Source organism: Entelurus aequoreus, linkage group LG14 (genome assembly GCF_033978785.1).
Source record: "Entelurus aequoreus isolate RoL-2023_Sb linkage group LG14, RoL_Eaeq_v1.1, whole genome shotgun sequence".
In the NCBI taxonomy this organism is placed as follows: domain Eukaryota; kingdom Metazoa; phylum Chordata; class Actinopteri; order Syngnathiformes; family Syngnathidae; genus Entelurus; species Entelurus aequoreus.
This window is the reverse complement of record NC_084744.1, coordinates 39485162-39505439: the sequence shown is the minus strand read 5'-3', so window position 1 is coordinate 39505439 and position 20278 is coordinate 39485162. Positions and strand designations below refer to the sequence as shown.

The 20278-nt window shown below is 39.8% G+C and overlaps 1 protein-coding gene across 4 annotated transcripts in view; it reads right to left on the bottom strand.

Annotated features, from left to right (window-relative positions):
• The window catches only part of ssb (small RNA binding exonuclease protection factor La), a 27654-nt gene extending 7376 nt beyond the window's left edge, over positions 1-20278 (bottom strand). For 3 of the 4 annotated variants that reach the window (XM_062069865.1, XM_062069867.1, XM_062069868.1), the window contains exons 1-3: positions 20182-20272; positions 8416-8479; positions 6917-7020 (exon numbers count right to left, since the gene is read on the bottom strand). In XM_062069865.1, the coding sequence (XP_061925849.1) occupies positions 6917-7020; positions 8416-8472 (161 nt within the window). In that variant the 5' untranslated portion in view covers positions 8473-8479; positions 20182-20272. Of the gene's footprint in view, positions 1-6916; positions 7021-8415; positions 8480-20181 lie in introns of all 4 variants that reach the window. The other variant, XM_062069866.1, reaches the window with a different exon arrangement.

The window sequence follows — 20278 nt, the reverse complement described above, 5'->3', positions numbered from 1 at the left end:
ACATTAATGTTAAATCTTACTTGTGAAAAGTAATCACCCGATTCCTATTTTCAACAGTCCGCTCATTTGAGCAGGAAAACGCTGAACACCAACCCGGCATCTTTGTTTTCTACCTGTCAACTGTCAGTTTAGGCTGCTCGCCGGCTCCTCATCACCACTTCAAGATGGCGGCCAAATTGCTCGTGTCACAGCAGCCAATGCTGCGTCTACTTATAAGATGTCTATGGTTATAACGTCATTGCAAACACGGCAATCTGTTGCGTCCACTGCAGTTCGCTAACCTTATTCATACTTTTTGTCAAGTGATTTTTTTTAAGCAGGGCTGCATGAGGTACCTACACATAACGTTACGTTAGTCAATGTATCACACTCAGTAACGTAACGTTAGACGGCGATCAGCAGCACCGCGTATTTTAACCACCTACAAAAACACAAACATAGTCAAATAAAGGTCAGTTAAAATGTATACTATATTAAGAATATGTGTACATACATATTGCATAGGGCCCTGACATCTAAAAAGTTCAACTCTGTTCATTGTTTTGTTCATGTTTTTGTTATGTTTTTCATATGTACGCACACATAAACACACATACAGTATGAGATGAGATCAATGAGATCAGGTAACAACAGGATAGAAACTGCTGTGGAACTAGTTACAATGCAATATGCCATGGAAATACAATGTTAACACTTTTGTGCAAATAAGTACAGTTGCACTTGTTTTTTCAAATGTGTTTATTCTGTAAAGGAATGAGTTAAATGTTTAAAATGACTGGATAATAGTGCTATTATGAAGTGCAATGTCAGCACTATTTTTTTCCCTGCAATTTCAAATGCACTTGTTTTAATAAATAAATACAGCGTTTTAAAAGCATACACAATCTGTGTAAATATATTAGTCTGTGGTTAAAAGGACTTGAAATTCAAAATGCAGGACTTGGGACTTGACTTGAGACTTTCCAGTCTTGACTTTGGACTTGACTCTGGACTTGCCTGTCTTGACTCGGGACTTGACTCGAGACTTGAGGGCAAAGACTTGAGACTTACTTGTGACTTGCAAAGCAATGACTTGGTCCCACCTCTGCTAATTTGCATGTTAATAAGCAACTAATTAATGGTGAATATGTTCCCCATACTAAAGTGTTACCATGTTTTTTTTACTGGTGCATAAAATGAACCGTGCATGAACATCACCTTGTTCAAACAACAAAACCAACACAGTGCATAAACTCACAACAAATTACACACCTGCAAATCAGTCAGCTGTTGCCGTATCCGTAATATGCCGATAAGGAGAAGTTTGTATTTACACGATGAGTCATGTGTGTTTTGACTTCCGCCGAACCACTGAGGCCGACTCACCGAACCCATAGGGTTCGATCGAACCCAGGTTAAGAACCACTGCTTTAGATAGTGAAACCCATTATCTACATCTTCAAGCAACATTTAAACTGGGAGCAGGTGGGTAAAATGTCTTGATCAAGGGCACAACAGCAGTGACTAGGATGGCATAATGGGGACGACGTGGCGAAGTTGGTAGAGTGGCCGTGCCAGCAATCGGAGGGTTGCTGGTTACTGGGGTTCAATCCCCACCTTCTACCATCTTAGTCACGTCTGTTGTGTCCTTGGGCAAGACACTTCACCCTTGCTCCTGATGGCTGCTGGTTAGCGCCTTGCATGGCAGCTCCCGCCATCAGTGTGTGAATGTGTGTATGAATGGGTGAATGTGGAAATACTGTCAAAGCGCTTTGAGTACCTTGAAGGTAGAAAAGCGCTATACAAGTATAACCCATTTATCATTATTATAAGCGGGGATTGAACCTGGAACCCTCAAGTTGCTGGCATGGCCGCTCTACCAACTGACCTACACCGCCCCCAATCTAATGAACCGTTTCACCTTTCTTGTTGTAGTATTACATTTGTATGCATGTACTTCACCCCTAAAAAAGCGGCATGTTTAAACTGTGCTACAACTATTCTTCTACACTGAAGAAAGGAATTAAATTACAACATGACTCAAGGTATGCAATACTGCGGTTGCTTTTTATTTACCGGTAAATCTAAAAAAGTACAGCCTTTAATTGCAATGTTTTAGTCAACAGACCCTTAACCCTTCAAAGATAAAAAAATAAAATAAGGTAAAACGATATAAAATGATAAATACAGTACGAGTCTTACACCTATTAATAAATGACGGTTTTTCGGTAATTAAAACATTTAACAGTATTACTAACCGTCGGGAATTATCGCAAATTATCATTATACTGTTACATCCCTCGTTCATTAACTAGTAAAAAGTCAAGAGCGGTCACGGCATGTTCTTGCCGCGAATGTTGGTCAATTTTTCGGGCATTACAGCAAATGACGAGGGCGGTCGCGGCAAATGCCGCCGTTAAATTTGAGCACTGTATACCTCTCGATTCACAAGCAACGATCCGATGCATCAAAGAAAGGGCTGCAACAATTAGTCGACATTGTTGACAATAAAATTTGTCGACAATGTTGTCTGTCTGTGTTGGCCCTGCGATGAGATGGTGACTTGTCCAGGGTGTACCCCGCCTTCCGCCCGAATGCAGCTGAGATAGGCTCCAGCATCCCCCGCGACCCGAAAGGGATAAGCGGTAGAAAATGGGTAGATGGATGGACAACGGTCGTGATGTCATCACTCGTGTTTTTCTGCCCGGGAGTGGGTCACTCGCAAACATTGCCAGTGATAACATGTGAAGTGTGAGGATATTTCCTCTTATTCTTGTCCAAAACAGGAATATTTTTGCTCATTTTGCAAAGCAGACCTTGTTTTTATGGCAGTACATCTGTGATACGCCAGCATTTAAAGCGGAGACATGATGTCGCACATTTGGAGGGAGGACGCGGACAGTAAGTACAGTTGCCTTGCTAGCTAGCTAACAAGAGTAAGATGAAGTCGTGTGAAAAATAACTATAATTGTAGCCAAAATCAATGTCGTGGAATTTCAGTAGTTTTTATTCAATAGATAAAGGGTTGGAGAATAGATATAATTGACATCCTGATCACGATACAAATGTCTAGTAGACGCTGATTCAAAGTTGACGTTTCAAATTAGTTGTAAGAATAGTTGTGCTTCCAGTGTATTTGAAAGCAGTATGGCTGTTTTAACAAAATGCAAAGTGTTGCTGAACCTTAGATTTTAAGTGTGGAGGTGAATATGTATTGGCTAAATCATGCTTGCTTTGTTGTTCCACATGCGGGCCGACCCACAATGCTCATCTTGTTGACTATAGGGAAGAAGAACACAATTTATATACCGGTATAGCTTGGTTGGTAGAGAGGCCGTGGCGGCAACTTGAGGGTTCCAGGTTCGATCCCCGCTTCCGCCATCCTAGTCACTGCTGTTGTGTCCTTGGGCAAGACACTTAACCCCACCTGCTCCCAGTGCCACCCACACTGGTTTAAATGGAACTTAGATATTGGGTTTCACTATGTAAAAAGCGCTTTGAGTCACTAGAGAAAAGCACTATATAAATATAATTCACTTCACTTCACAATTTGAGTGATTATTTGCTTTGGGGTTTTTTGTTGTTTTTTTTAAAAGACATCAAAATCAAATTTACACCTGGAATTTTCTCCCTAAACTGCAGCGATTTAAAGCTGCTCTACCGATGCATTCGTATCTTGCGTGCCCGCCGTTCAAAGTAACCCGGTTAACCTTCCCATCCCTAGTAAAAACTGTCGGAGTAGGAGCGCGTACTTACTTGATGCTTTTGTAAATGTTTTATCAAATATGTGACGTTGAAATATCCTATGTGGCTGCCCCGCCCCACAAATTGTAGTAAGCTGTTTTTACATTTACGTACGCCCTAACACAAAGGCCCAACTACGGAGGGGCCTGGTGCCAACTCAAATATTAACTATGAACACTTATCATAATCACAAGTTATGTTTAACAGGATACACCCGGCCAAATGGTATGAAACCATCAAACTACAAGAAGGGACTGATGAAAACTAAATTACAATTATGCGGTGCTAAAATTAAAAAATAAATACAGCTTCACCACTTTAATCATCATTTTGTGCTTTTGATTCTTTATAACTTTAGCCCCAGACTTCTGTTTGTTGTTTGATATTGTGATTACTGCCACAGGGTGTGAAAAAGTGTATTACGACTGAGTACCGCTGCGACCCACATGGTCCACAGCTGAGACACAGATATTTTTAACACTGCCCTAGCAAATGTGTTAGCTTGCTACTCTGCGACAATGTGTTGCATCCGCTCCATCTGTTTACTCTATGTCCTGCAACCTTAAATTGAGCATTTAAGTCAGACCTGGGCATTCTGCGGCCCGCGGGCCACATCCGGCCCTTTGTACGTCCCTGTCCGGCCCGCGTGAGGCCAATCATAAATTACAAAATACATTTGAAAAAGTATCTATGTCGAGTGTGCAATACAACGGTGCTGCTTTTGTTTTGAAAAGCGTTATTTGTATTACTTCCATGTGGACGTATGCTCGTGCGTGATTGTGAGTGAATGTGAACAGCTGCAATCACAAATTACAAAATAAAGTTGAAAAAACATCTATGTCGTGCGCGCAATACAACTGTGCTGCTTTTATTTTGAAAAGTGAATGGCGTGTTTTCAACAAGACATGGACTGCCAAACAACGTTCCCGCTAAGGTGCGCGCCTGCGCAATTGCGCACTGCTCAAGCGTCCTCTGCGCACAGCAAATATATGCCGTGCACCAAATCAAATCCCATCTGAATTTTAAACAAAATAAACACATTTATTCTGTGTAATTTTGCAATGCAACTTTGAGTGACAGTGACAACAAGTGGCCCTAACGGTGTTCGTCAACACCGTTCAATTGAACACCGTTCAATTATTGTAACGTCTATCGAGATGCTTCGAGGCCAGGAATTAAATTGATCACTTTATTGAGCAAAACTGTTTATATTCTGCCATAACCACACCAAAAACATGAGTAAAACACTTCTATCTCGAAAAACTAGTCATTTTCTGCCGTACAAACCAGGCCAAAACCAACTTGTCATCTGTCACCAACACGCATACCACTAAACCACTGGTGCGTTTATGGCCACACAAAAAGTCGGACAACTCAAACACCAAACAAAGTTACACTATGACTCCTCAGTCATACGTGTGCTTATTTTACTGTCATTTATTATTAATGTTAATTTATTGATATTAATCATGGAATGCTGTTACCAGAGAAAGTTACAGGAATGCACACTTCATCCTATGCTTACATTTCATTGTGCAACATGTGGATGTTTAAGGGGAACTAAATGGGATCTCTGAAAGGGGTACAAATGATTTCCAAAGCAGTGCTTTTGGTATAAAGTTAAATGAAAGTATTATTATTATTATTATTATTTATCTTACAGTATATATCAAAAATAATATTGAGCAAAATTTAATTGAAATATTGTCGATGTGGCCCTCCAGCAGGGCTCGGGTTGCTCATGCGGCCCCCGGTAAAAATTAATTGCCCACCCCTGATTTAAGTGATAGTTTGAGCATTTTGGATCGAATCAGAGGGGCTATACTATAAGATTGAGGTTGGTGCGGCCTATATTAGATGCGCTCTATAGCCCAGAAATTACGGTACACACGACTGCAGAAGTGCCTATTTAGTCCAACTCCCTTTAAAGGGGAACTGCACTTTTTGGGGAATTTTGCCTATTGTTCACAATCATTATTAGAGACATGACAGATGGATTTTTTTAAATGCATTGTAAATATTAAATAAACGTAAACAAATATCTGCTTACAGCGGAGCCAATGAGAGGTCCTCTATTAAGCCCATAAAATCCAAAAACCATTCAAAAAGCACCAACAATACTCCATTTACATGTTGTGACTTGAATATTAAAACCAAGTATTAGTAATATTGTTATTATAAGCGCTAACGCACGCAAACTATTTATAGCGGCACCGTGATCACTACCGTGTGTCCCTACGTCTACATCATCCAGTGGTCTGCTGTTTCCTCGCTTCCCTGCTCCTTGGAAGTTTATTGTAGCTCATAAATCATGCCTCTCACCTGGAAAGTAGACAGCTGGGGATATAATCTGACAAGTTGGTACACATTGACAGGCATTTAAGATCTGGAACTGGCGAGAATGACATGAAAAGATGCTTGGTTCAAACACCCCACCACCCCATTTCTCCGCGATGATTATGAGACATTCTTCATCTAAATGGCAATATATTAACATCCTAGCAGTCTCCATTGTAATGACAGCAGACCTTGTACAGTAAGTGATGTTTTATTATGTTTGTTTGCTCTCATAAAGTCTGCAGTGAGTAATAATCAGTGATGAAGGGAAAAAAGAAAACGTGTGATGCTTTTTTTAAATTAACGCGTCGCGTATGCTTAAATTGATCAAAATACATGAATATTAAATGTTATTATAAATGTGTCTGTTACTACTTTACATATATGCATGATGTAAGTACGTATATAAAACCCTAATGGAGGTGTTTGTATGTTTTTTTAAGGGCTTTATAGGCAGAATTGAACGGCTCCATTGGAAGCTGACTTTTGATCGCATATATTAAATATTTATAATACATTAAAAAAAATACAATCCATCCTCATGTCTTCCATAATGATTGTGAACGATAGGCAAAATTCCAAAAAAAAGTGCAGTTCCCCTTTACGCCAGTAGCATCAAAACGTAAGACCCTAAGAACATGCAAATCTTCAGACAGGACTATCAATACTCTTGACCGCCTCTGTTAGAGAGTTTTGTAATATCAGAAGGTCAGCGCTGCAATAAAATGAGCCTTTGTTTAACTAAAATTATTATTGGATATTGTTTTTGTCATGAATCAGAACTTCTAGTTTGTTCTTTATATTATTTGCCTCAAAATGGTCTTAAGTTGGCTTTTTGTTCTGAAGAGCAACAAACCTGTTGAATTTGAGCATGGTCTCTAAAGTGACCCAACCATCATCAAGCTGCAATTGTTCTTTGAGGAAGCGATCTCGTAGAAGATTGTGGTCCCCAAAGTAGTACTAGAGAAAAGTAAAGAAGAAAGTTGTTATTGATGACAGACTATGTAGAGTGGAAAAACAAGTTGACTTGCTTATTTGTGTTTCATTGTATCAATTAAATAAAATCCAATTGTATTTACCATCCACAAATTATGTGAAAATACCATCTAAACATCCCAAAAATGCCACATATTCAGTTAGCCATTTTGAATATTACACTCAAATACCTTAGGCTATTTTAGGATATTGACATCCCAGTATTGACGCTTCTGCACTCTGAAAATGTTATCAGAGCCGTCATACTGGAAATACGCAAACATTGGAAAGAGATGTGCTGTTTATAATTCACAATCTTTATATAAGACAAGAACACATGCTTGGCTTTTTATGCATCCGCAATCGTAAATAAATAGCTAACAACTGAGTCAACAGATGGAGGGCCCTCCGTTGCGTTTATTCTAAAAACATCCAGAAAGCGCTAACAATACTTACACTTTGAATGAAGCAAACATGAGTGATTTTGGTAATATAGAGAGACAAACTATTTTAGCAGCAAATTGATAGCAGTGAGTGAATGCTATTGTTGACACACTACGCCGACAGCTGCTTCTGCTTTGTCTCAAACTTACTAAAAGTCAATTCCATCCATCCATCCATTTTCTACCGCTTGTCCCTTTCGGGGTGGCGGCGGTTGCTGGAGCTTATCTCAGATGCATTCGATTCTAGATTATAATTCATGCATCTCTCACTTGGTAGTAGACAAATATGGCCATGGATTGACAGGCTGGTCGACTTTTCTCTCCACCGAGATGGCGAAATAGACCTCAAACGGTGCTTCCTGCAGAAACTGGTTTTTTAACCCTTCGTGGGGATTGTGATCGATTCTTCATCTAAATGGAATTATGTGAGCGTCGGTCGGCATCCCAGCGAGAGTGGAAATGTTACACCAAGTGTTTGTTTTATTTTTGTTTATTGTTAGTTTGTATGTTTATCAACTAGCAATGCTGCGGATGCTATAGTGTCACGATGAAACTGCATCCACAACTTATTGCTCATCCTCTTTGTGTTTGGGCCCAAAAATAAAAGGTCCTGGATCATAATTTTTCCAAAAGTAATTCTTGTTGGCTCTCACAAAGTCTGCTTGATTAGCATTGATGTTGATGGGGAAGGGATCTGTGGTTCCTAGCCCGATGTCATGTGATCACGCAACTGGCTTCCTCATTATCACTCAAAAGGGCTTGAGAATCTTTGTGAGATTTATACTATTTTGATCATATCTATTTAGCCGCAAACTTTGGAAGTATTTTGGTGTCAAATTAGATATATATGATAATAGCTCCAATGTAGAGGCAACTCGTTTTTTCACTCTACTGGCACTTTAATAAGAACACAAATTGATGCCAGTTGAATACAAACCTCCACTTGACGTGCCACTTTCATCTCAACTGGGGACATCTCTTGACTTTCAGACATGACTGTTCTGTGGACAAAAAAAACATAGTAAATATACTGTAAATGTCATATATAATTGGAGGGCAAGGCTTACAAAACATATGAGTAAGTGTATTCATTTCCAAAGGGCGGTATGCTGAGACATTTGGATAACTATGTACTATATAGGTGGGTTGCAATCACGTGACTTAGAGGCACATCCGGGTTTCAGTCTAAGCCCCATTAGGCTACTGTATATTAACCTGAATATGTGCAGATTTAGGGTTATTTTGAAAAGTTTATAGGCAAATATAAAAGCGATCCTGAAAAAATATTTAAAATTGGATGGGTTGGATTTTTACACTCTTAAGAAAAATACTTTCACAAATGATATAAACAATTTATCATTACCAAGCGGTTACTGCTACCTCACTTCATTTGACACTCACAGTATTTAGGAAAGAAAACATTTGAAGCACATCATGTCTTTGCATCTGGGGGTCTACAAATTAAGCATTAATCCGTGAAAGACAAAGTTGGACTTATGCGTGCATCGGTAAGTAACGTATTTGATTGACATAACGAGTGCCGTGCTGCTGTGATTGTGACGCAAATGAGAAAAAGGATAAGTTTGTTTGCAGTTGATTCTCTGCTACAAATAGTCTCATCTACAACTAATGCAGTGGTTCTTAACCTAAAATGTTTATTTTTTCTCAAATTCAAGACAAAGTTATATGTTGTTTTTTTTTACTAGTGCACAACATGAACCGTGCATGAACATCACCTTGTTCAAAGAACAAAACCAACACAGTGCATGAACTCACAAATTACACACTTGCAAATCAGATGGAAAATTAGAGGGAACATTGTTTGGGGGTATCCATAATACTTACTTATTTTTTTATTGTCATTCAAATTTTAACTTTACAGTACAGATACGCCGATAGGGAGAAGTTTTTATTTACACGATTGATTGATTGAAACTTTTCTTAGTAGATTACACAGTACAGTACACATTCCGTACAATTGACCATTAAATGGTAACACCCGAATAATTTTTTGAACTTGTTTAATTAAGTCTTGACGGCTGCAGCGGAGGCTCTGCCGAACCCCTGAGGCCGACTCACCGAACCCCTAGGGTTCGATCGAACACATGTTAAGAACCACTGAACTAATGTCTGCAGTTATTTTAATGGTGTGAAGCATGTCTATGAAGGTTCTCATTCATCCAGGTCACTGTCATCTCTGTGCGTTCAATCGATCGTAACTGGTCATTTGCAGAAAAACCAACTGTCAAAGCCAGTTATGATTGGTTGTTTGCATTACAACAGTTGTTTTTCTCACTACGATAGGGCAAAACCATCCTTGCCCAGGCACACCTTCCTAGTTTTTTGGAGTATAAATAGTTTGGGTTTTGGCACCAACCGCTGGACTAGATGTGACCAATCTAAGTCTATGAGCACAGACTGATGAAGCCTTCTCGGATGAGCGGCGAAACGTCTTCCAAGACAAACCAAACAGTCCAGGTGCGATCGATTGAACGCCCTGAGATTATGATGTGAAGTTCATATTTTGTCTCAGGATTTAGCTATAAACGTCCCTGTTGTTCAGCGATGTTTGCTAGCGATATCAAGATTCAGTATTAACTAGGGGTGTAACGGTACGTGTATTTGTATTGAACCTTTTCGGTAAGAGGGTTTCGGTTCGGAGGTGTACCGAACAAGTTTCCACACAAACATATGAAGTAGCCGCCAAAGCTAAAGTCTTAACAAGCTGCTCCGCTTTCTGTCTTTTCTCTGTCAGTACTCTACACAGCACCCAGCATTGTCCCACCCACACAACCATCTGATTGGTTGCACCAGAGCGGTAACTGAACAGCCAATCAGCAGTGTGTATTCCGAGCGGTAACAGCCAATCAGCAGTGCGTATTCAGAGCGCATGTAGTCAGTGCTTAGCGTTTAACAGGTAAGCATCAGGCAGCGGACTCTCCCCAAATTATAATAAACACCTCCCAGTCATCTACTAGTAACATCACTATGACCCCGTTGACCTTCTAGAAATATAAAAGGCAGCTCAGCTCGCTCGCAGTCCTGGCTTGAAGTAAAGGCTAATTCGCTTTTAGCGTAACGTTAGCTCATTTTGCGGTGTGTGTGTTACGGACAGCAAAGCCCTGTCTGTCTGTTATTTCACTTTACCTTTTTCTGTGTTAATTGAGCTGTGTTGAAGCAGCAAAAAAGGATATTATGTTAAATGAAGAGTTTCTGTCTCTGATAGTTGATATAATAATGTAACTGCATCATTAAGACTACATGAACTCCATGGTGTTCAAGGGTGAATAGTCTCTCCTATTGCTATTGTACTATTTTTTCAGCTATAGTTAAATTAATCATTAGTAATGAAGCAGCCTAGTTTTGAATGGCAGGGTCCCTGCTATCACATGTTGATAAGAATATAACATTTACATAATAAAAATCAACTACAGGCTTCCCAAATGCTGTAATAAATTAAGCATGATGAGTTGACTTGAAACTGTTCAATGTTGCACTTTTTATATGTAGGAGAAAAGTTTTGTCATTTTATTTAATCTGAGCAACAACTTGAGGCAGTTTAACGTTGATTAACGTGGGCAGAATTATTATAGTGTTCCCAATGTTAAAAGGATAAAGCCATTGTTTACAAATTTGGTAAATAAATAACCAAAAAATTTATATTTTGTTGTTTTCTTACTGTACCGAAAATGAACCGAACCGTGACCTCTAAACCGAGGTACGTACCGAACCGAAATTTTTGTGTACCGTTACACCCCTAGTATTAACTGTTGAGCATATGAGTTTCATTCATCTAGTTTATTAATAGTATGAAGGATATTTTCTTGATGCTAACAAATATCACCAAAGACGCTATAATGTGGCCATCCGTGTTGAATAAAGCACTTGGCTTTCCTGCACAACAAGGAATGTTTTAGTTTCTCCTATGAAAATCGAAAAATACGGTTGATTGGAACAATCCCACTATTTATAACTATGACTTAATGTAACAGGGTCAACAATGTCAAATAAATATAATGTATTTCATAATGTTGTATTATTGTTATAATTACACAAAATGTGTAAGTTACATGAAAATACCTTAAGGTTGTTTGATATTTTGTCAATATGTGGAACCATTGTCTCGTTGTGTCCCTCCTACTGCAATAATTGTTGTGACACATACCTCTTTATATGTGTTGGACACGCCTTTCTACTTCCCTTTTGTCCACGATATCAACGTGAGAGGTAGGCGTTCACGCGACGACAGAAAAGTGTATTTAATGTCTCATTAAGAACTGAAGTTCACTATTTGTTGTTCTGTATTATTGTATTTGTGTAGGGGCTCGACAATTGGCAGAAAAATATTGACTATATTTGTATTTCCTGTATCGTCAGGTATGTTTTTATTTAACTGTGTTATCGTACGTAACTTCCCTTTTGTCCACGATAACGTGAGAAGGGCTCAACAATTGGCAGAAAAATATTGACTACATTTGTATTTCCTGTATCGTCAGGTGCATTGCAAGGAGTAAATTGCAGCTGAGCAGCAACCCCTGGTGTCGGTAGTTTATTAAACACTACACACAACGCAGTGGAAAAGAACACCGGTTACAATAACATGACGTTAGTTAATTTGCACAACTAGGTCTTTGTAGTTATATTTAGGCATATAGCAACTACAAAAAACTAATGTGATCTATTGTCGTTTATTTGTGTTTAGTTCTGCTATCAAACACTACTAATTTAAGTCGATTGCATCACAGAAAGTTTCTCAAACAAATCAAATGTTCAAACATTTTACAAAGTGATCACTGCAGACACAAGCGGTCCGATTGTATTCCACAGGAGGATGAAAGTGATATTTTTAAAGAGCCATTTCCTTTGAAGGACTTTAATTTTTCCTGACTTTATTACTTTTACGAGCCACTTCTTTAGGGGCTCTATGAGAGCTATTTCCTATCTCACTATTTAAACGACTAACACCCAAGAACAGAACAGCAACACAGCATTTTCCGCTCAAACTTTACACTCACTTGTTTTAATCATAGACATCTTCTAAGAGTACTCAGCATCGAGCGCTACTGCCTACTGGCGCTGACGAGATGCGGGGCCGCCATCTTGGAGTGGTGATCCGCTTCACTCAGTGCAATTCATTTGGCAGGAGCAATGAACTGTCACCGCATTTAATTCATCTTACTAGTGAATACCACTGATTTTCACGCGCTTTTTTGTCATACGTGTAGCTATGATAAAGGACACATGTTTTATTATTCATAGTTTGCTTAACAGTAATAGAATATTCTTATATGGTAAAAGTGACCAGACGTCCGAGATCAAAACTGGGAATATAATCCCAGAGAAGGGGGAAAAAAACGGTCAGCTATTTTTAAATTGAAGAAACAATATGATTATGTTATATATACATGCGTATATCCTACATAAACAATGTATGAATACATTAGATATCTATATATCTTATAGATATATAGATAGATAATAAATAAATGATAAATGGGTTATGCTTGTATAGCGCTTTTCTACCTTCAAGGTACTCAAAGCGCTTTGACAGTATTTCCACATTCACCCATTCATACACACATTCACACACTGATGGCGGGAGCTGCCATGCAAGGCGCTAACCAGCAGCCATCAGGAGCAAGGGTGAAGTGTCTTGCCCAAGGACACAACGGACATGAATAGGATGGTAGAAGGTGGGGATTGAACCCCAGTAACCAGCAACCCTCCGATTGCTGGCACGGCCACTCTACCAACTTCGCCACGCCATCCCAGATGCAGCAGCAAAGAGTTTATTCTGTCTTGACACTTTGTATTGATTACATTCTTCCCTTAAATGATCTAAGAAGAACAGCTCCAGACTGGAGAAACTGATCAGGCGGGCCGGTTCTACGATCGGAATAAAACTGGACTCACTGGTGACGGTGGCAGAGAAGAGGACTGTGGAAAAACTAGTGAGCATCATGGATGATGCCAATCACCCTCTGCATACCGTTATCAGTAGCCAGAGGAGCCTGTTCCCAAGTGTGGGGCTAATAGACTAAAAAACTCCTTTGTCCCACACGACATTAGACTGTACAACTCCTCTCTGGGGGGGGGGAGGGGGGTACTAGGATGACAGGGGATGTAAAACAATAACAGTGCAATACTTTTTCATAACATGGTCACTACTGCCTAGTTTCTCTTGTTATATTCTTATTTTACTGTTATATTTTTATTCTCATTGTTGATTTTTATTTTTATTCTTATTGTAATATTTTTTCTATTTTGTTTCCATTTATTCCCCCATTATTTACTTTTTAAATTCAATCTCAATTCTGTACACTGCTGCTGGAATTTTAATTTCCCAGAGGGAACTCTCCTGAAGGAATCAATAAAGTACTATCTATCTATCTATCTATCTTTACAGTGATTGTTTTATATGTATTTTTTATGTATGTCGCTTTGGATAAAAGAGTCTGACAAATACTTAAACATATATAAACACCTGAAAGTCTTTTTATCAGCTAAAACCACCAATCTGGCTTTTACAATCTCTATCTTCATCATTTATTTAAACTTTGTTATTCAAGTATGACATTTTTAAAGGCCTACTGAAACCCACTACTACCGACCACGCAGTCTGATAGTTTATATATCAATGATGAAATTTTAACATTGCAGCACATGCCAATACGGCCGGGTTAGATTAGTAAAGTGCAATTTTAAATTTCCCGCGAAATATTCTGCTGAAAACGTCTCGGTATGATGACGTTTGCGCGTGACGCCACGGATTGTGCGGACATATTGGGACACCATTGTGGCCAGCTATTAAGTCGTCTGTTTTCATCGCAAAATTCCACAGTATTCTGGACATCTGTGTTGGTGAATATTTTGCAATTTGTTTAATGAACAATGAAGACAGCAAAGAAGAAAGCTGTAGGTGGGAAGCGGTGTATTGTAGCCTGCTGCAGCAACACAAACACGTAGCGGCTACGTTGTAGCCGGTGTTTCATTGTTTACATTCTCGAACGATGACAGTCAAGCTTTACCATTGGCCTGTGGGGAACTGGGACAACATAGACTGTTACCAGGAGGACTTTGAGTTGGATACGCATGCTTGTGGAGATGGGACAACAGAGACTCTTTCCAGGAGGACTTTGAGTAGGATAGCAGACGCGCTACCGTGAGTACGCATGAGCTGCGGCTTCCAAACATTTGATCGCTTGCCCGAACGTACGTAACTTTGGGGAAATATATGTGCTGTATGAACTTTACGGAGGTGAACGGTACTTTGGGCTGTGGGATTGAGTGTGTTGTGCGGGTGTTTGAGTTGTATTGGTGGGTTATATGGACGGGAGGGTGGAGGTTTGTTATGCGGATTAATTTGTGGCATATTAAATATAAGCCTGGTTGTGTTGTGGCTAATAGAGTATATATATGTCTTGTGTTTATTTACAGTTTTAGTCATTCCCAGCTGAATATCAGGTCCCACCCGCCTCTCACAGCATCTTCCCTATCGGAATCGCTTCCACTGCCCTCTAGTCCTTCACTCTCACTTTCCTCATCCACAAATCTTTCATCCTCGCTCAAATTAATGGGGTAATCGTCGCTTTCTCGGTCCGAATCGCTCTTGCTGCTTGTGGCCATGATTGTAAACAATGTGCAGATGTGAGGAGCTCCACAAATCTGTGACGTCACGCTACTTCCGGTACAGGCAAGGCTTTTTTATCAGCGACCAAAAGTTGCGAACTTTATCGTTGATGTTCTCTACTAAATCCTTTCAGCAAAAATATGGCAATATCGCGAAATGATCAAGTATGACACATAGAATGGATCTGCTATCCCCGTTTAAATAAGAAAATGTCATTTCAGTAGGCCTTTAAATGCAATTAATTTAATTGACAAGCAATTATATTATGGTCATACTCTTGTTAGCTAGCAGCTAGGATTTCAGTACTATTGAAAATCTTTGCTCCTTCTCAACTCTGTGGTAATATTCTTTTCACAAAATACAACCAATTAGGGCTGGGCGATATATCGATATGTGCGATATATCGCGGGTTTGTCTCTGTGCAATATAGAAAATGACTATATCGTGATATTCGAGTATGCGTTCTCACGCAGTTGCTTTTAGCTGCGGACATTACACTACAGGTTCTCCTCGCTCTTTCCTGTCCCTCCTTCTCACAGACAGACAAGCGCAGCTTCTACACACGTCACGTACTGTCACATACGTATACGCCCTCCTTGAGCAGAGAGGTAGCAGCATGGCTAACGTTAGCTGTGATGCTAGCGGTAATACGAGAGAAAGAAGTTGTGAATCTGGTAACAAATGAAGGAATAATTAATTCCCCCAAAAACAGCAGGGGGTCCATCGTCTGGCGGTGGTTTGGCTTCAAGTGGGAATATGTCGAACAGACAACCATAATTTGTCAAGTGTGGGGTGAAAGCGTTGCTATAAAAAGTAGCATTACTGCTAATATGTAGCATCATTTGAAAAGTCACCTGTTAAAGTACCAATGATTGTCACACACACACTAGCTAGAGAATGAACAGTGCTTACTCCGCATGTCAGGTTCAACATCTCCGTTCGATGCCACACCTGCAGCTAACGATTATTTTTCTATCGATTAATCTATAGATTATTTTTTTCGATTAATCGGTTAATCTATAGATTTTTTTCCCCCGATTAATCTATAGATTTTTTTTCCTTTTACCGATTATTTTTTTTATTCAAAATGAAGATGAAATAATAAATGTAGGCCAGTTTTTTCAAAAGGCATGGCTTTTATTTACAAAAAAAAAGAAGTATGGCCACTCAGTCAACATTGACAACAACATGACTAAATATTCTGTAACAATGTAAACATTTAAAACTTTTAACCTTTAACAAAATTAAAAGTAGCTTATTTGCTTTTTAATGTGCAAATATAAAAGTCAACATCCAGTGCAAATGATAAATGATAAATTAATGATAAATGGGTTATACTTGTATAGCGCTTTTCTACCTTCAAGGTACTCAAAGCGCTTTGACAGTATTTCCACATTTACCCATTCACACACACATTCACACACTGATGGCGGGAGCTGCCATGCAAGGCGCTAACCAGCAGCCATCAGAGGCAAAGGGTGAAGTGTCTTGCCCAAGGACACAACGGACGTGACTAGGAAGGTAGAAGGTGGGAATTGAACCCCAGTAACCAGCAACACTCCGATTGCTGGCACAGCCACTCTACCAACTTCGCCACGCCGAATATTCTGCAATAGCATAAGCATTTCAAAAGTAAAAGTATTGCTTATTTTGCTTTAAAATGTGCAAAAATAAAGATAAGCATCCAATACAAAAAAGTGTAAAACGAAATATTCTGTAACAACAGTGTAAACATTCCAACAAAAGTGAAAGTATTGCTTATTTGCTAAAATGTGCAAAATTAAAGATAAACATCCAATACAAAAAAGTGCCAATCTAAATATTCTGGAGCACTGTAAACATTAAGTATTGCTTTTAAAATGTGCAAAATAAACATCCAGTCCAACACAGTACACAATAACCAATTCTACTCATTCCAGTGAGTGACTAACAGTTGTAATGAAGAAAGGTTAGCATGTCTACATGCTCTGCTTCTTTTCATGTTTACAATATTCCCAGCAGCTGAAAATAGGCGCTCAGAAGGGGTCGATGTGGCTGAAACTGAGAGGTAATTAGCCTTCACCTCAAGCCAGGACTGCGAGCGAGCTGAGCTGCAGTTGAAGTTTCTAGAAGGTCAACGGGCTCATAGTGATGTTACTAGTAGTTGACTGGGAGGTGTTTATTATCATTTGGGGAGAGTCCGCTGCCTGATGCTCACCTGCTAAACACATATCTGCTCGACGCTGAAGCGCTGACTACCTGCGCTCTGAACGCGCACTGCTGATTGGCTGGTAACGCTCTGAATACGCACTGCTGATTGGCTGATAATGTTTTGTGTGTACCAATCAGATGGTTGTGTGGGTGGGACAATGCTGCGTGCTGAGACAGAGGCAGAATGAGCAAAGCAGCTTGTTAAGACTTTAGCAGCTAAAGTTAGCTTTAGCTTAGAAACTCGTTCGGTACACCCCCGTACCGAACCGAAAGCCCCGTACCGAAACGGTTCAATACAAAACACGTACCGTTACACCCCTAGCAGATACAAATGACACATTCATGTTTTTGTGTAATGATGACAACGTATGCTCACGCGGACGATTGACTAGTTGATGGTTTTCTTTTCAAATGTTCGTTCATAGCCGTTGTGCTGCTATTATAGGCTATTTACGCTCGACACAGTGTGCATACAACAACATTATTAGGCCGTTTATTGAAATACTTTCACACTTTTGGCGTGATTTTTCCCCCTCGCTCGCATTGTCTGCTTTGATCGTCTGCTTTGCGCTTCGCCATGACGGTAGCGTTACGTAAATATGCGACGCGTCGACGCACAAAAACGGCGTCGACGTATTTACGTAACCGATGACGTCGACTACGTCGACGCGTCGTTTCAGCCTTAGCCCACACCATCAAAATGCAGAGGCAAACATTTCCAGATCAACACCAATAAAAAAAATAGTGATTTTTTTAGTTGTGATTTCCTTCTCTGCATGAAAGTTTCAAAGTAGCATATATTAATGCAGTATGAAGAAGAATGTTTTAATGTAGACCAGACCTGGGCATTGTACGGCCCGCGGGCCGCATCCGGCCCTTTGCGCATCCCTGTCCGGCACGCGTGAGGCCAATCATAAATTACAAAATAAATTTCAAAAAGTATCTATGTCGAGTGTGCAATACAACGGTGCTGCTTTTCTTTTGAAAAGCGTTATTTGTATTACTTCCGTGTGGACGTATGCGCGTGTGCGATTGTGAGTGAAATGAACGGCGCAATCACAAATTACAAAATAAAGTTTAAAAAACATCTATGTCGTGCGCACAATACAACTGTGCTGCTTTTATTTTGAAATGTGTTATTTATGCTGTATGTCCGGGGGGGAACCTGTGAGTGAAGGTGCATAGAGACAAGTGATGAGACGCTAAAAAAAGAAAAGTTGATGACGAATGGCGTGTTTTAAACAAGACATGGACTGCCAAGTATTTCTTTACATAAATTAATGGTAAAGCTGTGTGCTTAATTTCTGGTACACAGCTTGCTGTGTTTAAAGAATATCATTTTAATCGCCACTACACGAAGAAACACGAGGGAAAATACCGGAATGTGTCTGATGAAGCGCGCGCAAGGGAGGCTGATGCGTTGATGGTAAAACTGCAAACCCAACAAAAGACTTTTTGCCATATTTCACACCCCCAGAGATGCAGCCGTCAGGACAAGTTTAGTCATTTCTCACAAAAGCGCCAGAAAAAGTAAGGCGTTTTCTGACAGAGTTTATTAAGGAGTGCTTATTGGACTCTGTTGCGCTGATATGTTTTTCGCTAACTTTGGATGAGAGCTGTGATGTACGTGACACCGCCAAGCTGCTCTTCTTCTTACGTGGGATAACTGCAGACTTTCAAATCACGGAGTAGCTGGCAGCCATGCAGTCAATTAAAGAGACAACCACAGGTAATTCCTATTTTCAACAGGAAAACGCTGAACACCATCTTTGTTTTCTACCTGTCAACTGTCAGTGTAGGCTGCTCGCCGGCTCCTCATCACCACTTCAAGATGGCGGCCCAATTTCTCGCGTCACAGCAGTCAATGCTGCGTCCACTTATAACAGGTCTATGGTTTTAATCAGGGGTCCCCAAACTTTTTGACTCGGGGGCCGCATTGGGTTAAAAAAATTTGGCCGGAGGCCAGGCTGTGTGTATATACATATATATATATATACATATATATATATATATATATACATATATACATTGTCTTTATAATCCGTTTTGTCATTTAACATCAATTAACATTGATGTTCATCAACATTTAACATTGTCACGTTATCGATGGGAAAATTCATTTTTAGACAATATGATTTGCCTGAGCGACTAGGAGACACCAAGAGTAACAAGCTGTAGAAATGGATTAGAAAGGAAAGATTAAAAAATAAAATAAATTAAAAAAAAAACTTTTTTTTTTTTTTTTTAACTTGGGACTTCCTGTGGGCCGGATTTTTGATGCTGGGGTCCGGATCCGGCCCGTGGGCCGTAGTTTGGGGACCACGGGTTTTAATGCTAGGCTCTCGCTGCTTGACCACCGTGTGAATTAAGCCGCGAAGAAGAAGAAACGGAAGTGACGTCACATGCAACCCTCCTGTACAGGAATCAAATAGTTGTATTATTACGAAACAAAAGCATGAAAAGATACAAATGCGTGTAAACATTCAAAAACCACAGGTAGCAAATATAACATGTTAAGTCCATCTATAAGCAGGTCGTTTAACCGGACTGGTAGTCTGACGTTTACTGTAGTGTTAACATGTTAGCTAGTATGCTAACATGTCGCAGTTGCACACCGGGCGTGCTCACGCAAACACAATTAGCTGCCTTTAATTTGATTCATTATATCTTTATTAACAACATTACGTGAAGTATTTAAGCAGATTTATTACTTTTCGTCACAATACTAATTCGTAAGCCGGTGACAGAGCGAGGACAGCATGCTCCCTAAATAGGCACAACGGCAACGTTGCATGGTTTTATCCGTCAATAAATACCTCCAGGAGAGAATAATTCTATGACATTGATATGTTGTTTGAAGTCAAAGGGTTACATTGTACTCACAACCGAAGACGCGCCGGCAGCAACTTTAAGCGTTCGAACCGAAATACTTCACTTCGACGCCAGACTGACCATGTGGGAGGGCGTGCTACGGGAAACC